Below are 19,391 nucleotides of genomic sequence, written 5' to 3'. Positions count from 1 at the left end.
ATCAGAATGTATGCGAAATGTGCAGAAAAAAAAAACTCAACTGCTTGAATTCGGGATACTGTTGATATTTTTGAAATTCTTTTTCCCAATCACTTTTTGATAGCGGTGGAAATTCTTTAAATAAATGCCAGTCAACTATCGATAATCCAGATTTGGTCAACCTGAAACAAGAACAAAATTTTTAATTAACTGATAAAACAATCAACTCTCACAAGCCAAAAATGTACAAAACACCATTTTCTCATGCCTGTTTTCTCAACAAAATCTTTCTCAGACAAAATCATGCCCATAAGCTCCTGCTGTTGCACACAATGGTGATCCATCAGTTCATCTGTAGTCAACTCTGGCTATGTTCCTCCACTGGTTCTTGAATGTTGGACTCGCACCTCCAATCCTATGGTCTTCCCCCAAGGACACAATCGCTTTGATAAATAGTGGTTCTTGTTCATGAGCTACCCCTTAAAGCCACATCCACTAATACAATCAGTTCAGTCTTTCCCAAGCACAACTGTGATGGTCGAGTGGTCATAGTGACAAACTTTCATTGTGAGGACCCTGGTTCAAACCCCACCATCGCCATAGTGGTGATTGGCTGAAGTTGGTTTTCTGTGGTCAACTTCGAGTTGCAAATGCGAGCCAATTTCCCTGTTAAAAAAGTCTTGCCACAGAGAGCAACAAGCCCACAACGATAAAATCTTGAAGCATTATGCTTCACTCATGGTTAGAAAAGTTGATGGCAGCACTATACATAATAAGCATTACACAGAAGCAAACTTTACATTAGGTTCACAACAGGGACACACAAATTCCAACATGTACCAATTCATTAGAAGTTCCACAGAGGAATATGGACGAGGTGCATGTCTAATTTAGTAGTAGCCTTTCCCAAGCACCCCCACCATCGCCACAGTGGTGGTGATCAGCTGAAGTTGGTTTTCTATGGTCACATAAAAAAAGTGTGAAATTTTTACTTGTAATGTGAATCATCACTTGTTAATGGAATCAAAATTTGTTCAAAATTTTTGCTCGTTAACCAAAGTTCCGCACTACAGTATAGGAAAGTATTCAAAAGTCTAAGTTTTCCCAACAAAAATTCCAAAGATACCATCATTCTTCTTTGAAATGAATAAAAATGCCCTGGCTATATTACATAAGAAATGCATTTTTTTAAATCTGTCATTTCATGGACAAGATATTAAAAAAAGTTAATATATATGTGAATATATTTTGAGGACTCTTTCTATTATACTAGAAGTTCCTTTATTTGCAACTAGCTATGATACCTAGTGCTGCCTGTGTTTTCTCCATATATACTGGGAGCACTGAAGAGAAATGACAAACTATTGTAAAGGAATAAACATGTCTGACATGCATTGTTTGAAAACCACCGTATCATTCAGGTCATGTTCTGTTTGGTATATATGCTGAATTTGGTGAAGATTGGTCCAAAATTGTAGATCTGTATAAAGAACGTATACACACACAGAAAATCAATTTAATATATGCCTATATATATTTTAAAATTTGAATAAGACTTGAGATTAAAAATTGGTCATGGCAACTGGTCATTTTTCAATGAAAGAGATAGGAAGATTATGTTATATCGAACCACTGGAAGAATATATATATATATAATTATCAGATTAACCCAGGCTCCTAGTGGTCCAATATACATTTTAAAAAAAACGATGACTCATGAAAAGAAGGAATCAGTTTTAAATTTCATTAGCATTTAATATTTAATCAAATGATCATATGAAAAGAACGAGTTATATTTACACAAAATAAAAGTCAATTAGAAAAAATCCATTTCTACGATATCAAATTCTGGATAATACATAAACAAAATACTGTATGTTCAATTATAATAATTTTAACTTGATGTTGGAATATCTCTCTTTTAATCACCTTTTATACCTAATTTCACCATCTCTGCCCCCGGTTAATTCCTCCTAATTTAGATCTTAACTAAACGTCTATAATTTACTAAAATTGTGGTAAGAATTTCTTTCCTACCTTTTCCTCCATCCCTTTCATCACGGATGATCGCCGCTCCTGATGCTACAGTTGAAAAATGTTTTAAAAAAATTCTGCTCTTTCTACATTTTTTTTTCCAACTTGATTTCTAGCTTGCACTAATCAATCTGCTTTAATTTTTCAAAGATTCCAAAAAAAGTAAAGTTTTGAGGGGTACCAACCCCCTATTTCTAATTGGTAGTCCGGCTTCAAAGAAAGATCCTTCCATTGGATGATGAGGATTACGTAGGTACAAATAGTATTAAAATTGACATCATTGGTCAAGGTTCACCCCCTACGATCTTTCGAAGCATATGGGAGGAAGATGTTTTCTGTGGGGGGGGGGGGAAGTTGTACAAAAAAAAAGAGAAGGAAAAGAAAAGAAGAGAGGAAGCAAGAAAGTCAGAAGGCACATATTCCCAAGAAGGGATGCGTACAATAGATGAAATAAAGTCAATCGCCTGCAGGTGGCAATTACAAAGGTCAAGAGGCTTCAGTATATAGGGGAGAGAGAGAGAAAAGAAGAATACGAAGCGGCTATTACGCAAACTTTGAAGGGGCCCTTTAAGTAAGTGGCCATAAAATTAAGGAGTGTTGATGGAGGCGAAAGAGCATGTTTTTTACAATTTAGATGGCTCAAGTCCCCTTTTCCCTTTTCTCTTATTATTATATTATATTGGGCTGGAAATTGGACCTCTCCCGCTTCATTTGATAGCGATGGCTATTGACGCCATAGCAATGCACATCCATCTTGCGGAAAAAGAAAAAAAAAAAACGAAAAAAAAAGAAAAAGAAAATATAAGTCGGGAGATTACAATACTGGCAATAAAATTATGTTTGCTCTTCAAAACATGAATGAAAACCTGGTATGTACAAATGTACATCACTTGACACAAAGGTAAGCAATGTAGGAATGCATTGAAAAGAATACTCGTACCTAGATATACATATGCGAAAAGAAAAATATATATATATGTAATATAATACTTAGAAGTGAATATACATTATGTGTTGTAGATATATACATGTGCTTCGATATTGTCGTAAGTGAATTGCAGATAGATAATATAAGCAGAAATAAAATAATATACCAAAGATCTTTGCAAAAATCACTGAGCATGAAATACACAGAAGCTTTTAAAAATCTCATGAATTCATAACGTAGATTACGTATCATCCCTTTCTATGATTTATCGGAAGTACTTTTTTTTTTTTTTTTTTTTTTTTTTCGGAATAGCGAAGATACATATAATTTCTTCGGATAACGTCACAAAAATATATCAATAATACGTTTAGACATAGCAACAAAAAAATCACTGTTGCATTTATCACTGAAATAAATGTAACATTAAGTGTCGCAGAACATGTTTCCCTGAAAATGCTGCGCATTGATTCGAGATAAGTTACAGCACATTCATTACTCTGAACTTCAACGTACTTGTTCAGTGCCTCGAGAGTTATTAGTTCGAAAGTGTAAATTTTCAAAATCCAGCTGTACAGGAAACAAATTGGCTTGTCGTGGCTCAATCCGCACTAGACCCAATGTCAGGAATCAGTCCTCATGATGTTCAGCGTGGGTTGCACTTTGCAGCGAATGTGTATCGTAGAGAGCGTCGAATGTGTTTGTTCTTTACACATGTCAGTCACTGAATAGAGGACGACGCTGGAGTACTGTCGAAGCGAAAATTATTTAACTAAAATATTACGAAACGAATTATTCGACCGTTCGTTCGTGTTCAGACGTGTAGTCAGTCCCGAACACTATTTGTTACACAGACGACTGAGGACAACCAAAGTGCGACACCGGCGATGCATCTCGTTCCGTAGGCGTATCCAAGAGAAATTGCACGTAAACAATTTCAGTGTATGGTGTCTGGAAACGGCAGTTCAATGTGAAGTTTTGAACACATTAGTGAAGTTAGCAAATTTGTTTGCTTGAAGATATCACTGCCACATTACTCGGTGAACCATCGCATCAACGAGTCTGAGTGATCGATGTCGTTGTCTGCTGGAAAGGAATTTGCATCGTTCGAACGGCGAGTTTGAAACAGTTGATAACTGTCTCCTCTAAGCAGAGTTAATTGAAATTTGTGAGCGGTGTCCTGAGAGTACGGGCACATTTCACTTATGAATTATGAACTTTGAAGGAATATAGAAACATAGAATATAAAACATTTGGCAGAGAAAGAAAAAATCTTACCACAGTGATCATTTATAATCATTCCCAAATTAAACTTGTTTAAATGCTCAATATAAATATTATAACTCTGAGGGATTATAGATTCCAACATCAAATTATACTACACTAATACGCAGTATGTTGTATTCTTAACACAAAATTGCATATATGCTATATGTGTATATTAACATGAAAGTACTTGCATTCATAAGTGTACAACATTAATACTTTTGTTCCTCATGCACATTTTTAACATTTTGAAAAAAAATTTTTTTTTTCTCTTCACTTCCATTTTTTCTTCTTTCATAATTTCATTTTTTCCTTAATTTCATTTTTTTCATCCTTATTTTGTTTTTGTCTTTTTTGTATACTTTGATTTCCCTTTTTTTTTTCTCTATACTTTCATTTTTTTTTTCTATACGTTCAATTTTCCTTTCATAATTTCATTTTTTTTTCTTTCATCTTTTTTTTTTTTCATAGTCTCATTTTTTCTCACACTTTCATAATAACTTTTTTTCATAATTCCATTATAATTCTACTTTGTTTTCAAGGTTTTAACAATTTTTTTTTCTCAAATATAATAGTGCGAAATTGATTACGCATAGAAATGAACAATGTAAATGCATCCATTAAACATATAATTTTCAATATAAACATAATTTGACAGTCATTGTTGTTGAATGCTTCATCTTCTGCTTCTTCAGAAATAGAGATATGTACATATATGAATTTTTTTTTTTTTTTTTTTTTTAAATAAGGTGGGACTTGATCAAACTTGCAGTGCTCTTCAATGTCTACCTCAAATTTAATTTGTGAAGGAGGGATAGTGAGTTTGAAGAAAAATTTTGCATGAAAAAAAAAGAAAATTGGAAACAAATAAGCGTTCACCGTCCAATGAGGGGCCCTTCTCACTGAACAATCAACAGCATATTTGTATCCACGACGGAATTCCAGTAATAAAAAAAAAACTTATCACTGAATACGATTATAAATTCGATGAATTAATTTTCGAATAATCGTTATAGAAATTTTAAAAATTTTTTATATTTTCAAGTCCCATATTATTTATGTATTTACATACACAACACTTGATTAATATGTTCCAAAAGTGAAAGTGTTAATTTGTGCCGGCCGGTTAGAGCGCAAATTGTATCGATGACCAACGGAACGCTGAGGCAATAAATTACGGGACATATTATCCAGAGCAGGGGGTGCATCACTTGCTGTACTTGTGGAAGGCCTTTGGGCCTGACATCCTTGAATAGAAGATTGTGGTATTACAACGGCAGTGTTATCTGTGTTTCGAGAAGGCTCCTCGGAATAGTGCCCAGGGCTACTGCTGGGTGGGTTCCCCACCGAACGTGCGGCACTAGGAGAAATACATTGAAGCCATTGAAGGTCAGACAATTCATCGAAACTAGCGTGTGGCCTTTGTTGTACATTGGAGTCTGCCGGATTTCTACTATTCCTGTTTTCCCTAATAGTACTGTGCATATAATCCAATTCTTGACGTCTTTCTTTGAATGGGATCAACCTGTTTGCATGTACTTTAATAGGTTTTGCTTTTGGATTTCTTGTATCAATTATTGTAAAATTTACAGGATTGTGAACTGTGAGAATTCTGTAGGGACCGACGAAATTTCTTCGCTTAGGAAGCGAAGCGTGTCTATCAGCGTCGGGTTGATGCAAGAATACTAATTGACCTGGGTAAAAATTCCTATCTTTCGCGAATTTTCGTTGGTAATTTTCCTGCCTCTCTGCTGATGTAATTAGACTTTCACGCACTTTGTTGAATGTGTACTGCAGTTGTGTTGTTTTTTGTGTGACAAAATCAGAATATGAGACACGTGTATGTGGAGTTGTCTGATTAAGAATGTCTGTTGGAAGTGTAGGGTCGTAGGAAAGATGTAAATATGCTGGCTTTTCCTGTGTTGCTTGATGAATAGTTGAATTATAAATTAATTCATAGTAATTAATGTATGCATCCCAATCAGTTGTTCCTAGTGCAAATATAGAGAGGGACTTCTTCAAGTTAGAATTTATCCTTTCACTTTGACCATTGGATTGTGGGCACATCGCCGTTGTTTGCAATTTCGTTACCCCTAGGCGACTACAAAGTGTTTTAAAAAGGTCACTCACAAAATTTGAACCTTTGTCTGATAATAATTTCTCAGGAAATCCAAAAGTGCAAGCAAAGTCGAGGAATTTCTCTGCTGTTGTTTTTGATGTTTGGTCGGGAACTGCGTACAGTTTCACAAATTTTGTGAAATGATCAATGAACGTAAGTATGTAGCAGTTTCCACGTGAGGTGTTAGGCAATCTTCCGACAAAATCGCAAGAGACATATTCCATTGGTCGAGATGGAATAAAATGACGTTGCAATGGAACAGGTGGTACTCTACGAGGAGATCGGAAAGATATGCAATGTGTGCAAGATTCTACGTAATGTTTTGTATCTGTGTATAAATTATCCCAGAAATACTTCTCTTTAATGGCGTGGTATGTTTTTAAGTGTCCAAAGTGTGTCAAGTGGTTGGCTGCAAGAATGTGTGGCTTGAACTTGTTAGGTATAACTATTTGTAGTATGATCTTCTGACCCCCTGAGCGAGTGATAATCCCTTTGTGCATAAGAAGACCATTCGATAGGACATACTTAATCCTGAGCTTTGAGTGTTGAGTGTTATCGTCTTCTAATGTAGAGATTATGGTTGACAATTTAGGATCTTCGCGCTGAGCCAACTTTATCTCCTCTATGGTAGGTAAAGTGATCTGTACTGCATTCACATGAAAGTCACGTGAAAAAATATCGGCGACTTGGTTTTCCGAAGATTTGATTAATTCAAAATCATAATTAAATTCTGAGAGAAATGCAAACCATCGAGTGACTCTGCTTCCTGGTGAATCCCATTTCGATAATTTGGTCAAAGCAGCATTATCACACCTAATAGTGAAATGTCTACCATACAAATAGTACTTGAATGCTTTTACAGATTCCACAATGGCCATTAATTCTTTTTCCATAATAGTGTATCGAATTTGTGTGGGATTTAACTTCTTGGAAAAATATGCAATTGGATGTATGACATTAGAATTGTCTATTCTCTGCCCAATCATTGCACCTAATGCAACGTCACTGCTGTCAGTAGAAAGGATAAATTCCTTGTTGAAATCCGGATGAATCAAAATTGGAGGTTGCGAAAGTTTTTGTTTTAGAATGTCAAAAGCATTCTGGGCCTCTTGAGTCCAATGAAATTTCCTACTCTTTCTAGTGAGGTTAGTAATAGGTGCCGTAATATCTGAAAAATTTTGTATGAAACGCCTGTAATACCCAACCAGCCCAATAAAACGGCGAATTTTCCGTACGGTGTTGGGAACTGGAAAGTCTTGTATCTTTCTAATGTTTGTCTCAATGGGGCGAATGCCTGAACTGTTCAAAGTATGACCTAGGAATTCGATCTGAGGAACAAGAAATGAACATTTAGCTGGATTAAGTGTCAAACCAAAATAGCGGAACCTCTCGAATAGTTTTCTCAATTTGTAGAGCATTTGTGAGACATTGTCGGCACCCAAGCAAAAATCATCAATATAGTTGGCAATTTTCAAATCCGAAAGAGGAGCTAAAAGTTGATCTGAAAGATTGGAAAATGTTTCCGGACTAGCATTCAAGCCTTGAGGCATAATTTTGTAACGGAACGAGCCAAATGGAGAGCTAAATGTTGTCATGTCACGATCCTCGGGTTTCAAAGGAATCTGCCAAAAAGATGATGATAGATCAAGGGAGCAAAAAAGATTAGATCCCCGTAGCATTTCCAGTAAGTGATGAATGATTGGTAGAGGATATCTTGGATATTTTAAGTGAGCGTTCAATTTTCTATAGTCTACTACCAATCGCCATTTCTGTTGCTTCGGGTCTCCTGAAGGATTTTTCTTCTTTATCATGATCAAAGGGAAGCTTATGTGACTGTCTGATTTTTCAATCAAATTTGCTTGTTCTAATTCATTTAACTGACATTTTAATTCGTCTCTCAAAGCGTAGGGAACATTGTAGGGGCGAGTAGATGGTAGTTTTGATGAATCTACTTGTAAAATAGGAGTGATTTTATCTGTACAACCTATGGTGTATAAGCGTTTACTAAATATATCACCAAATTCAAAAAGTAATTTCAATAGCTTCGAACGAGTTGGAAGGTCTAAGTGGCTCAGCTCAAAATCATTTTCCGACAATTCCTGCCTGCGTAACTGTTTGATTTCCTCCATGTCTCTGATTTCTACGTCATTCGTGATTGTACCTACACGAGTGTTTTTGTTTAGAGCCACTTTTCGAGCGGTCAAGTTCGAAAGCATAATGGGGATCGTTTTATCTTTAGAGATGGAGCACACAGCTCTATGTACTTCTATAGCATCGTTTTGTAGTGTAGGTGTCAACATTATATCATCCCCTTCACTAGCCAAAATGTCAGTTTTCAAATACACTACCCTGGATTCGTGTGGCAAAAGTGTGATTTTCGTTTCCAGTCGGGCGTACTCTGTGGATAATGTGTTACAAGTTGGAGAATTGGCGTCTCGTATTTTAATTTTTGTATTACCAGCTTCTAATATGTCATTATCGAGGTTGAGTATGAATTTGTGGGCCTTCAAAAGGTCATAGCCAATTATTTCTTGGTATTGTGTAGCCAAATCATTTCTGACTATAAAAAATGAATGAATAATGCATTTATTTCCCAAAGTGAGAGGGATTTTGAATGACCCCAAAATATCTAGTGGCTCTCCTGAAATGGATTTAACTCTGACATCAGTGTTAGCTTTTTTTATCCGTGCATCATTTCTGATTTTCTGAAAAACAGAATACTGAAGTAATGAGACTGAGGCGCCAGAATCAATCAAACTGGTTGTTTGGCAACCAGCAAATTTGACATCAGCAACAGGAAGGTAGAAGTCATTTTCTTGTGAATCCAGAATCTGTGTGTTTATCGTTTTAACTTGTGTAATACATGTATCTTGTTGCGGCTCTGTAGAAGTTGAAGTGGTATTCATGTTGGGGGAACGGACTCTAGCCGCGGAAGTACCGGAATGAGATGTGTTGTTGTTCTCAAATCTTACTGATCTGCCTCTATTGCTTCTTCGAGGATGTGGTGAATGATTGCGTGTATTAAAATGTCCTCGACTAGAATGAAATGTCTGATGAAAATTTTGAGTGCGTGGTGCGTGTGAACGTTGGTTGAAACGGTGCTCAGGATTATCAGCATAGCATTCTGAAGTTGTATGATTGTTTCGACCACAGTTTTCACAAAAATTCTGAGCATAATGAGGGTATCTATGACCTTCAAAATCATTGAGTGGAAATCTGTGTGAAATTGTTTCGTTGCAGCAAGTGTCTCCACCGCAACCTGCGGTCCACGCCTGTGTGTGAGTATGTTGCTGTGGGGGTTCAGAGAATGCTTGAATTGTGGAGGGGTTATTTTCAAAACGAAATTGCGCACTGTTTTCGTGCCTTGGCACGGAGTGCAGTTGAAGATTTTCCACCTGCTTTTGTAGTGCAGCAAGTGTGTTGTGAGTCAGTTTTGTGTGCGTTTCTAGTAAGCTCCTGATTTCTTTATCTTTGCTGTTTTCTACATTACAAATTGTCTCGTGTTGTGTTGATGATTCATTAACTTGTAAAGTTTCAATGAAATTCACAGCATCTTGAAACGATTGGGGGTCTTTCACTAAAATAGAACTTTTGTATTTTGGTAGGAGGCCTTCCAAGAATTTGGCTAGTCGTGTTTGTTCGTAAAGTGATTTCACTTCAGGTTTACTGATATCGGCATTGCCGAAAAATTGTTGTGTATTTGTGGAAACACGGGCAGCATAGATTTTGACCCCTTCGTCGGAGGACATGCGACAATTCGAGAAAAGTTGCTGTCGTGTAGCAAGGCTTGTTTTGGTGGAGAAAAAATCCAAAAATTTCTGTTTAAAGTTTTCATAATTCTGCTCATTTTCCAAATCAACATTGTTAATGATCTGTGTCAACGCATCTCCCTGAACTCTGGATTTTAGCAACAATAATTTCTCTGATTCAGTACAATTTGCGGTTTTTGCGACTGCCTCTAACGTATCAACAAAATATCGGGGAGTGACAGCGGATACGTTGTCAAAATGGGGGATTAATGCCTGGCACCCCGCTAACTTGTTAAAATTGCTTGGATCTTCAGCCATAGTGCAATATATTCAAAATATTTCACAAAATTATAAAATCAAAATTCAATGAAAGTAAATGCAGAAATTCCCAAAACACAAAAAAGTTTCCATTCAATAATAAATTTCAACACCAACTTAATGTTTCTTTTTTTCTTTTAAATTATCATTATGACCATATCAATTCGAACATTCTCTCAAGAGTCATCATTTGTTCATGTTTTGACATTTTTATCTGAAGGTAATAAAAGGATAAATTTATGAATTAAGAACAGTATTACAAAAGTAAAATTTGGAATAATACTGTAAGGGAATGGTCACGGTACCATTGTTATATCGAACCACTGGAAGAATATATATATATATAATTATCAGATTAACCCAGGCTCCTAGTGGTCCAATATACATTTTAAAAAAAACGATGACTCATGAAAAGAAGGAATCAGTTTTAAATTTCATTAGCATTTAATATTTAATCAAATGATCATATGAAAAGAACGAGTTATATTTACACAAAATAAAAGTCAATTAGAAAAAATCCATTTCTACGATATCAAATTCTGGATAATACATAAACAAAATACTGTATGTTCAATTATAATAATTTTAACTTGATGTTGGAATATCTCTCTTTTAATCACCTTTTATACCTAATTTCACCATCTCTGCCCCCGGTTAATTCCTCCTAATTTAGATCTTAACTAAACGTCTATAATTTACTAAAATTGTGGTAAGAATTTCTTTCCTACCTTTTCCTCCATCCCTTTCATCACGGATGATCGCCGCTCCTGATGCTACAGTTGAAAAATGTTTTAAAAAAATTCTGCTCTTTCTACATTTTTTTTTTCCAACTTGATTTCTAGCTTGCACTAATCAATCTGCTTTAATTTTTCAAAGATTCCAAAAAAAGTAAAGTTTTGAGGGGTACCAACCCCCTATTTCTAATTGGTAGTCCGGCTTCAAAGAAAGATCCTTCCATTGGATGATGAGGATTACGTAGGTACAAATAGTATTAAAATTGACATCATTGGTCAAGGTTCACCCCCTACGATCTTTCGAAGCATATGGGAGGAAGATGTTTTCTGTGGGGGGGGGGGAAGTTGTACAAAAAAAAAGAGAAGGAAAAGAAAAGAAGAGAGGAAGCAAGAAAGTCAGAAGGCACATATTCCCAAGAAGGGATGCGTACAATAGATGAAATAAAGTCAATCGCCTGCAGGTGGCAATTACAAAGGTCAAGAGGCTTCAGTATATAGGGGAGAGAGAGAGAAAAGAAGAATACGAAGCGGCTATTACGCAAACTTTGAAGGGGCCCTTTAAGTAAGTGGCCATAAAATTAAGGAGTGTTGATGGAGGCGAAAGAGCATGTTTTTTACAATTTAGATGGCTCAAGTCCCCTTTTCCCTTTTCTCTTATTATTATATTATATTGGGCTGGAAATTGGACCTCTCCCGCTTCATTTGATAGTGATGGCTATTGACGCCATAGCAATTAGAATAACAAGCCATAAAACCAGCAATAAGGATACAAAGACTGTCAGTTAAATAAAGAACAAGACAACTCTTTTATGTCACCCACTATATACAGTAAATTTTCTCCATGCAACACATATTATCTTATACCTGGTTATACCTCCAAGAACAACTGAACCAACAACCATAGCACTGCATCCAATCAGCCATGAGCCAACCCATTTCGATGCTCTCGGTGATATCTCTTCCACGACACCCTTCACGGCAGTCACACTACCTCTTGTAAGCAAAAGACCTTTTGTGCCAAATGGGACCTAAAAAAAGGTCAGCAACTGTAAAAGTGCGTTCCTCAAGAAAAAAGTGAGAATATTCATTCAACATAAAGAACTGATAATTTCTAGATATGTAATTCTTGTTGTACAAAGAAGAGTAATTCTTTTTTGAAATAGCTAATTTTTAAACATTTACTATTTTCAAATTAATTTCTCCATTATATAATGCTAGCTGATACCCGGCGACGTTGCCCGCCCTGTAAAAAATTTACATATATATAGCTTATTAATTATTTCTTAATCAAATATTTCTGCATTAAGTGAAAAAAAATTACTTAAATATTTTAATTAAAAACTTCAGGCAATCGCTTGTGGATACACAATATTTTTGTTTGTCCATTTTTTTTGTACATGTACAAATTTTTGGGATTACCAACACGCGATCAGGCAACGAAAAGCTGTCCGTGTGAAAAACAGGGCTCATGTAGGTTGATACCTGCCACTACTAACAACTGGCCTTGCGCTTTGTTGATTGTCATGGGAAAAGCTAAACGAATCGGGAACTGTAATCGCTTTAAAGTGAATGGCATTTCTTCAGTGATAATTTGGGTACGTGGAATGAAGACGTCTTCTCCTCCAGCACATCCAGTTAGAATCGTTGCTTCAATGATGTAATTGTGCAATTTCTTCACGCAGAGTCTGTTGCCATTGCAGAGTATCGGTGTCTCCAAATTTCTTAAAATCATTTTAGGTGCTCCGACTTTGAGGGTCAAGTTGTGTGGTGGCACACCCGGAATATCCAAAGAGTTCAGAAATTCTGCAGGATACAGAACTGTCTGCGCTGTGTCTGTGACAGTGTCAACCGATTTGTAAGATGTGGAGTCTCCCGGAATAATTTTTAGGATTTTTCCGTTGATCTTGCCAGAATTTTTCGGTGCCAGAATCGCACTCTCACAAAGCCACTCATGGTTTCGGTGATTTTGTTGAATGTTTGGGAAGACGTGGTCTGCAAGTTCTTGAACTGAGTTTATATATATAATAACTGGCAAAATCCACTTGGGAACGTTATCAGTCCAGTGCTTGGGTCTACGGGAATTCTTCCATTGCCAAGTTTGATCAACTGATGTGAAAATGATAGCAGCGCTGAGTCATTTTGCAGTTGAACTCGCATGCTTGTGGATAATGATAATTTGTTAGCTTCGTGCCAGAGTGTTGATGTCCTAACAAACTCGAGGCGACCACCGATAGACAGCACCTTCACTTCCAACCCATGTCACTAATGGCAGTAAATTGCAATGTAGCGATATGGCCAGAGTTGGTGTTGGTGAAGTAGAGTGCTGATGATTTGAGGCAAGCATTGAGTTCATCAGCTGGCGTTGAACATTTTTATTCCCAGTTTTGTCAGCGTAGTTGTTGTTAGCGACGTCATACGTCCAGCTTGTGCAGCGAATATTATTCAAACGCCTTTTACGCATTTTTTAAATTGAAACTATACCTATACGATGGGCGGTTGATGAGATAAAGGCCGCATTATCACTTACAGGACACCCCGTATATAGGCTAGCAGAAATACCCGGAGCTTCCCGGGTTTTCTGCAATTAATGGGAGGATTGGAATGGTGACAAACCGTTATAAAGGAATAAACTGTTATAATAACAGAATTAAAGGTGTGACGAACCATTGTAAAGGCACATATACACGTCTGAAACGCATTGTTGGAAACCACGGTAACCAAAGTAAACGTTCCGAAAGTAATTGTTGAGGCCCCAAAACCATTGTTGCCCGGCAGTTTTTCGCCCATTACGGGCATTTGCCCAGCTCTGACGAACTTTTAAAGTAGCCTACGGTTCAATCCCGGACCTGTTTGGTATATATGCAAAATCTGGCGACGATCAGTCTAAAACTGTAGATTTGTATAAAGAGCATACATACATACATACATACATACTTTCACATTTATATATAAGATAGCACATGCTTCAATATTCCCACCCACCCCTCTTCCCTACAGGGCAGTTTTAAGGATGCCTACCAAATAACCAAAGGGAAATTTAGTGGCTTTGACTTATTTGGCAACATTTGTGATTTAACACTTGTTATTGTTGGCAATTTCATACTTGTTGTTAGATGACTTTGGCAGAATAGTTCTTTTGCTCGCAAATGAAACATTATGTTGAGATTTGGCACAGAGATGATCGGCAATAGAAATCATGGTTATATATTTTTTGCTGTTTACTGTGGTGACATAATTTATTTTTTTGAAAGAAACCCAACTTGCATTCCCACTTCAAAATTGAAACGCTACTACTACTTAACCATACATGCATCTCACAAACAGTCCTCTGGGGGAATTACAAATGAACTGCCGCATACTAGAATGTGTTGCAAGTGTACATGTGTGACCCTAATGATATCAGAGTTATAAATATTTCATGTTTTAGTGGTGCTAGCCATCTGTCTTTCACATTTTGAAATGAAAATGGCAAATGCCTTGATTTTCATGTTTTGTAAGTATCTTGTCTGCTTTCTCTGAAGAGACTTTCTCAAATGACAGGCAAGCTTGCATTTGGGCGTCAAAGTTGGAAAAGTGCAAAAAACCAACTTCACCTCAATTGCACGATCATGGGTATCTATCACATTTTAGCACGGGAAGCTCAATGAGGGACCAGGGTACTGGTTTATAATCGGAACGACTGCCAATCGGTGAGGAAAAGACATATGGAAGTACTTTGATGGTAAAGAAAAAATAACAGTTTGAATAACAGGCATCAATAGGAAAGCCGAGAGGGCAGGGGGGAGGTCTGGTTCCAAGGCCGTCTTAAGAGCATCATGGGCCACTGGGCCGTGATTTTTCTGAGGCCCTACCAGGCAAATTCTTGAAAATTTCAACCAGATGTGAGGTCCTTTTTCTCTTGAGGTGCCCGGGTGGGCCATGCCTTAAGACGCACTGCCTGGTGTCAGACGTCAGATCAGGAAAAAGCCGAGTTTACTTTTTTGCAAAAAGATTATGGTGGGCAGGTAGCAAAAATGAATAATAGTCCCAGAGACAGAGTCAATTCACTTTTCTAGTAGTGGCAAAGCACCAGGTTATCATTAGAAGCGCCAGAATTGCACCAATTTTAAATATTGTACAAGTGGTTGTCCTGATAACCAACCAGTAGAAGAAGTAGAGAAGATTAAAGACATTAAACCAAATATTTCATTTATGGCTACAGCAGACATCTTCAGTAGCAAGGAAGTGATATCCTCTGCTGTCCAGAGTAGACAGAGTTTGGTTTAATTTCACCTAGACTAAGGCTCAAAAGTCCAGAAGCATTTTCAATAGCATCAAACCGTGAAAACCTACATTTCTTCAAGTATTTTATGATTTTTTCAAGTATAAACACAGTCATTCGTAATTCCTAAACACAATTTCCATTTGCATCGTCCCTACGTCACATACCTCCTTTTAGACCCTGTACACACAAATGTGTGGGCTGTTTTGTTTTCTCACTAAAGATTTTATTTTTAATTAATCAATATTTATAATATTTATTTATCATTATTTATTTATAATTAATTAATCTCAGGGAGTTTAGCTTTGACTTGAAGGCTTGTGTGTGTTTTGACTTCTAAAAATGGTGAATATGAACTTTGACCAGAGGGCAGCACTTAAAGTTGAATTTAATGTTTTTTCAAGATTGAATGCAGAAGAAAGTAAGTGACACCGGAGAAAATTTGATGTATTACACCAAATTAGAGATGGGATGAATATTTGGTTTGGCCGAATAATTCTTAGGTATTCAGCCATATTCTTAGGTATCTGTGTAAATCTAAGGGCATCAAACAACACATTTTACAAAAATATATCATCATAATTTTTTTTTTCATAAATGAAAAATTTACTATTTTTTTTTATTGTGTAGTATACATCCCTTTCTGTGAAAGACTTTATGTCAGAATGAATTTCTAGGATTGGGAAAACATGAAACTGCAATAAAATGGAAGTGAGCATCAATTATACTCAAATGCACTAGTTGAAAGAGGCTGGCGGCAAAGCCTCTGAAGAGGAAGAACGTGAAAATAAGTCATAAATTTTTTATGACGCATTTCTACTAATTGGGAGTAAACAATAGTCGGTGTTTCCTTAATTAGATGTAAAATTGTAACAAGTGTTGAAAAAAAGTGATTCTGTATAAGTAATATTAAAATACAATATACCATCATTAAATTTGATTGTCAGTATCGTGGCAATGAAAATTGTTCAATTACCAACTTTTTAATATTTATTTAATTAATAAATTGAATAATTAATACAATATCAATTACTTAAAATTACCAATAGAATTCTGGAAAAAAATCGTATGTGATGTATAAAAAGTATAACTACATAAATATAATAATATAAATACATAAACACAATAATATAAATATACCCTGCACCATCTTAGCTGAAAAAAAAACTGAATGAGGTGAATTATCTCTTTACTTATGAAGCTGAAAAATTTTACAAAAAAAAAATTTAAAAATAAAAATTTGCTGCCATTTTAAGTCTTTAATGTTTTTTTTTTTTTTTTTTTTGAGTATCCAAAATACAAAAATTGTCTTGAAAATTTCTAAAAATAAATACTCTTGTCTGAAAGGGATATCACCACAAATCAATAAAGAAACAGGATTTTAAACACTGTACAAGTAAATTATTCTGCTTCCGTAAGGAAATAGGTAAAATGAGCAATTCTTGAATGCATATTACCTTGTTGAAACCCGACAGTAATAAAGATTTCTTGACAAGAGAAATGGATTTTATCCTAGCCGAGAATCCACTAAATTGAGCCACAGAATTTATTAACGGCATCTAAAATAAAAATTATACAGCAAATGCATTATCGAATGAAACAAAACACACATAGTATATTCAAGGGTGGGGTTTGTGTGATTTTCCAAACCCACTATAAAACTCAACAACTAGTATAAAACTCATAATTACACAGACATCCACATAATTCCTATAATGATGTAGTCAGTGCTGATCTAAGGCAGTGGTTTCCACCTCGGGGGAAATGTGGTCCTATTGTGATCCTGCGATATTCTATGGGGGAACGACAGGTAAAGAAGTAATTGGGGGCACTGAGAATTTTAAAAAGTGATGATCAAAAATAGGCCAGGAAAATAAAGCATAAGAAACATTGGTTATATGGAAACTCCTTTTCTATATTTGGTGCTGCAACTGATGTCCAAAACTGTCAAAGCAGACATTTTTAGCTGCTACAATAGCAGAGGCAGGCATGGATCCCCAGGGCAATATGTTGCGGGATGTGACTTGTGTAAGTGCATTGGACAGTACTGTATACTACAGGACAGCTTCCCAAATTCGCTATTACTGTGCTCTTGGGAGGGGCAATCGCCCCCCCCCCCATCTTTTTCAATCTGTGCCTACTTATTAGGTGGTTAGAAAAGTTCATTTTCCATAAGCCTGGTCAGCACCAACGTGGCACCCTTTTTTAAGAACAAAATTGATATCCCTTGACAGCCAAATTAATATTTGCTATGGGCAACCCTCTATCAACAGCATGCTTTGTTAATTCAATTTTTTGTACATAAATTTTTTTCGTAGTTTTCCACATTCCCCCATATTTTGATTAATCATCGCATTATTCGATTTGATTACTGCAAGATTGATTCATGTTATGCACTGCGTTTTTTGTGTAATAGTTGTGCTCTTTGTTGGCCATCTTGAATTGGCCACTAGAAAAGTGGTGATTGCTTGACAAGGAAAAAAAAGTCACCACGTTGGTGCTGCCCATGTTTATGGCAAATTAACCGTTATTAATTTGTGCCTTCCTATTTACATGCATACAGTCGAAAATTAAAACCAAATGTGATTCATACAAGGCCCCTCTGTACTTGAGACCCCCAGGCCATGCATTAAGACGGTGCTGCCTATGATGCTTTTGAGAAGCCCATGTTATGGCAGAGAGGGCCTTAAGACATGGGGCAAAATGAGAAGAAAATATGGTACAAAAGGGACCCACTGGCAAAAAATGTTAAAAAATTAAGTAGCATCATAGTTGCGGCTCTGGCAGCAGAGGCACATTTATGGTTTGTCACACATGTGGGCTACAAAACTTTTGCCGCTCTTCCCTCAATATAGTCTTTCAAACCGAGTACAACTCCACGCAATTTCTAACTTTCTTGATTACTCTTTCCCCAAATTTGCCCCCCCCCCCACCACTCCTGCAAGTACACCTGCATGTCTGAGCCACTCTTTTGGTCACTCCCATGCTCACACACTACGCCACTCTTTTAGTCATTCACATGCTTGCACACAGTTTTGGTCACTGAAATGCTTGCACACTTTCTAGTCACTGAAATGCTTGCACACTGTTTATGTCACTCACATAATGTCACTCTTTAAGTTCGCTCACTGAATTGGTTGGTTCCTTTATAGGCCACACCTGTTATCATTTACATGTTTACACATGCTAGGTCGCTCTTTCGGTCATCCACATTCTTACTCAAGCTCTAAGTCACTCTTTTGGTCACTCCTCACTAACCTAGTTCTTTGCTGTCTGGACAGAGGCAGATTTTGAGTTTTATGCAAATTTTTCCACCCTTCTTCTAACTTCCTTGGTCACTCATACCTCAAATTTGCCACCCCCTTCTGAACTTGCTGTCCTGGGCTACAGCCCGCAAAGCCCCCCCCCCCCTTTTAAATACGCCACTGTCTAGCGGTGAAAGTTCAAATCGAAAGTACCCATTTCGTTCATATTTCATTTACATATATGAAAATATACATTTTTTTTTTTTTTTTTTACTTTGAATGCGATGGAACCCTGGTGGAGACCCGAAGAAAATAAGCATCGCAATAGCATTTCGATTGGAGAATTGATGAAGAAATGACAAATTATAAATCTTGTCGCTGAAATTTACTTTAGTATTGAGGTGACGAAATTCCGGTCCCAATGCTTTGTTTATATTTTTTACAAACTCTTCTGACAAGGATACGAAATGGAAAAGCTCTCCAATCCCATCTTCGTCACATGCGTAACTTCCTGTGACTTGACGCAATGGTCGTCTTTCGTTATCGGTACCAAGTCTGTGTGAGGCCGAGAAAAACAAGAGGGGGGGGGGGAGAGGATGCATGACCAAGGCCGCAACTAGATGCAAGCATGAATAGTGGTGCCGCCCCCCCCTTGTAATATTGTAGGAGGGGTAAGGGCAATGGTGCCCAACATTTTGGAGGTTGTGGGCCACTTCATGTTTCGAAACGTGCCACGGGCCACTCAAGTGATCTGTAAATAT

The 19,391-nt window shown here is 36.7% G+C and overlaps 1 protein-coding gene across 2 annotated transcripts in view; it reads right to left on the bottom strand.

Moving 5' to 3' along the window:
* The window catches only part of LOC149077567 (heme A synthase COX15), a 36,666-nt gene extending 17,583 nt beyond the window's left edge, over positions 1–19,083 (bottom strand). The window contains exons 1-4 of one of the 2 annotated variants that reach the window (XM_089245130.1): positions 18,905–19,083; positions 16,843–16,944; positions 11,989–12,152; positions 42–161 (exon numbers count right to left, since the gene is read on the bottom strand). In XM_089245130.1, the coding sequence (XP_089101256.1) occupies positions 42–161; positions 11,989–12,152; positions 16,843–16,944; positions 18,905–18,961 (443 nt within the window). In that variant the 5' untranslated portion in view covers positions 18,962–19,083. Of the gene's footprint in view, positions 1–41; positions 162–11,988; positions 12,153–16,842; positions 16,945–18,904 lie in introns of those variants that run through there. The other variant, XM_089245131.1, reaches the window with a different exon arrangement.
* Between the last annotated feature and the right edge of the window lie 308 nt (positions 19,084–19,391).

This window comes from Pholcus phalangioides, unplaced genomic scaffold, assembly GCF_987345545.1.
Source record: "Pholcus phalangioides strain wild (caught in Gottingen) unplaced genomic scaffold, Ppha-v1.0 ptg000015l_1, whole genome shotgun sequence".
Taxonomy (NCBI): Eukaryota; Metazoa; Arthropoda; class Arachnida; order Araneae; family Pholcidae; genus Pholcus; species Pholcus phalangioides.
Note: the sequence above shows the minus strand (reverse complement) of the source record. Positions and strands in the feature narration are given on the sequence as shown.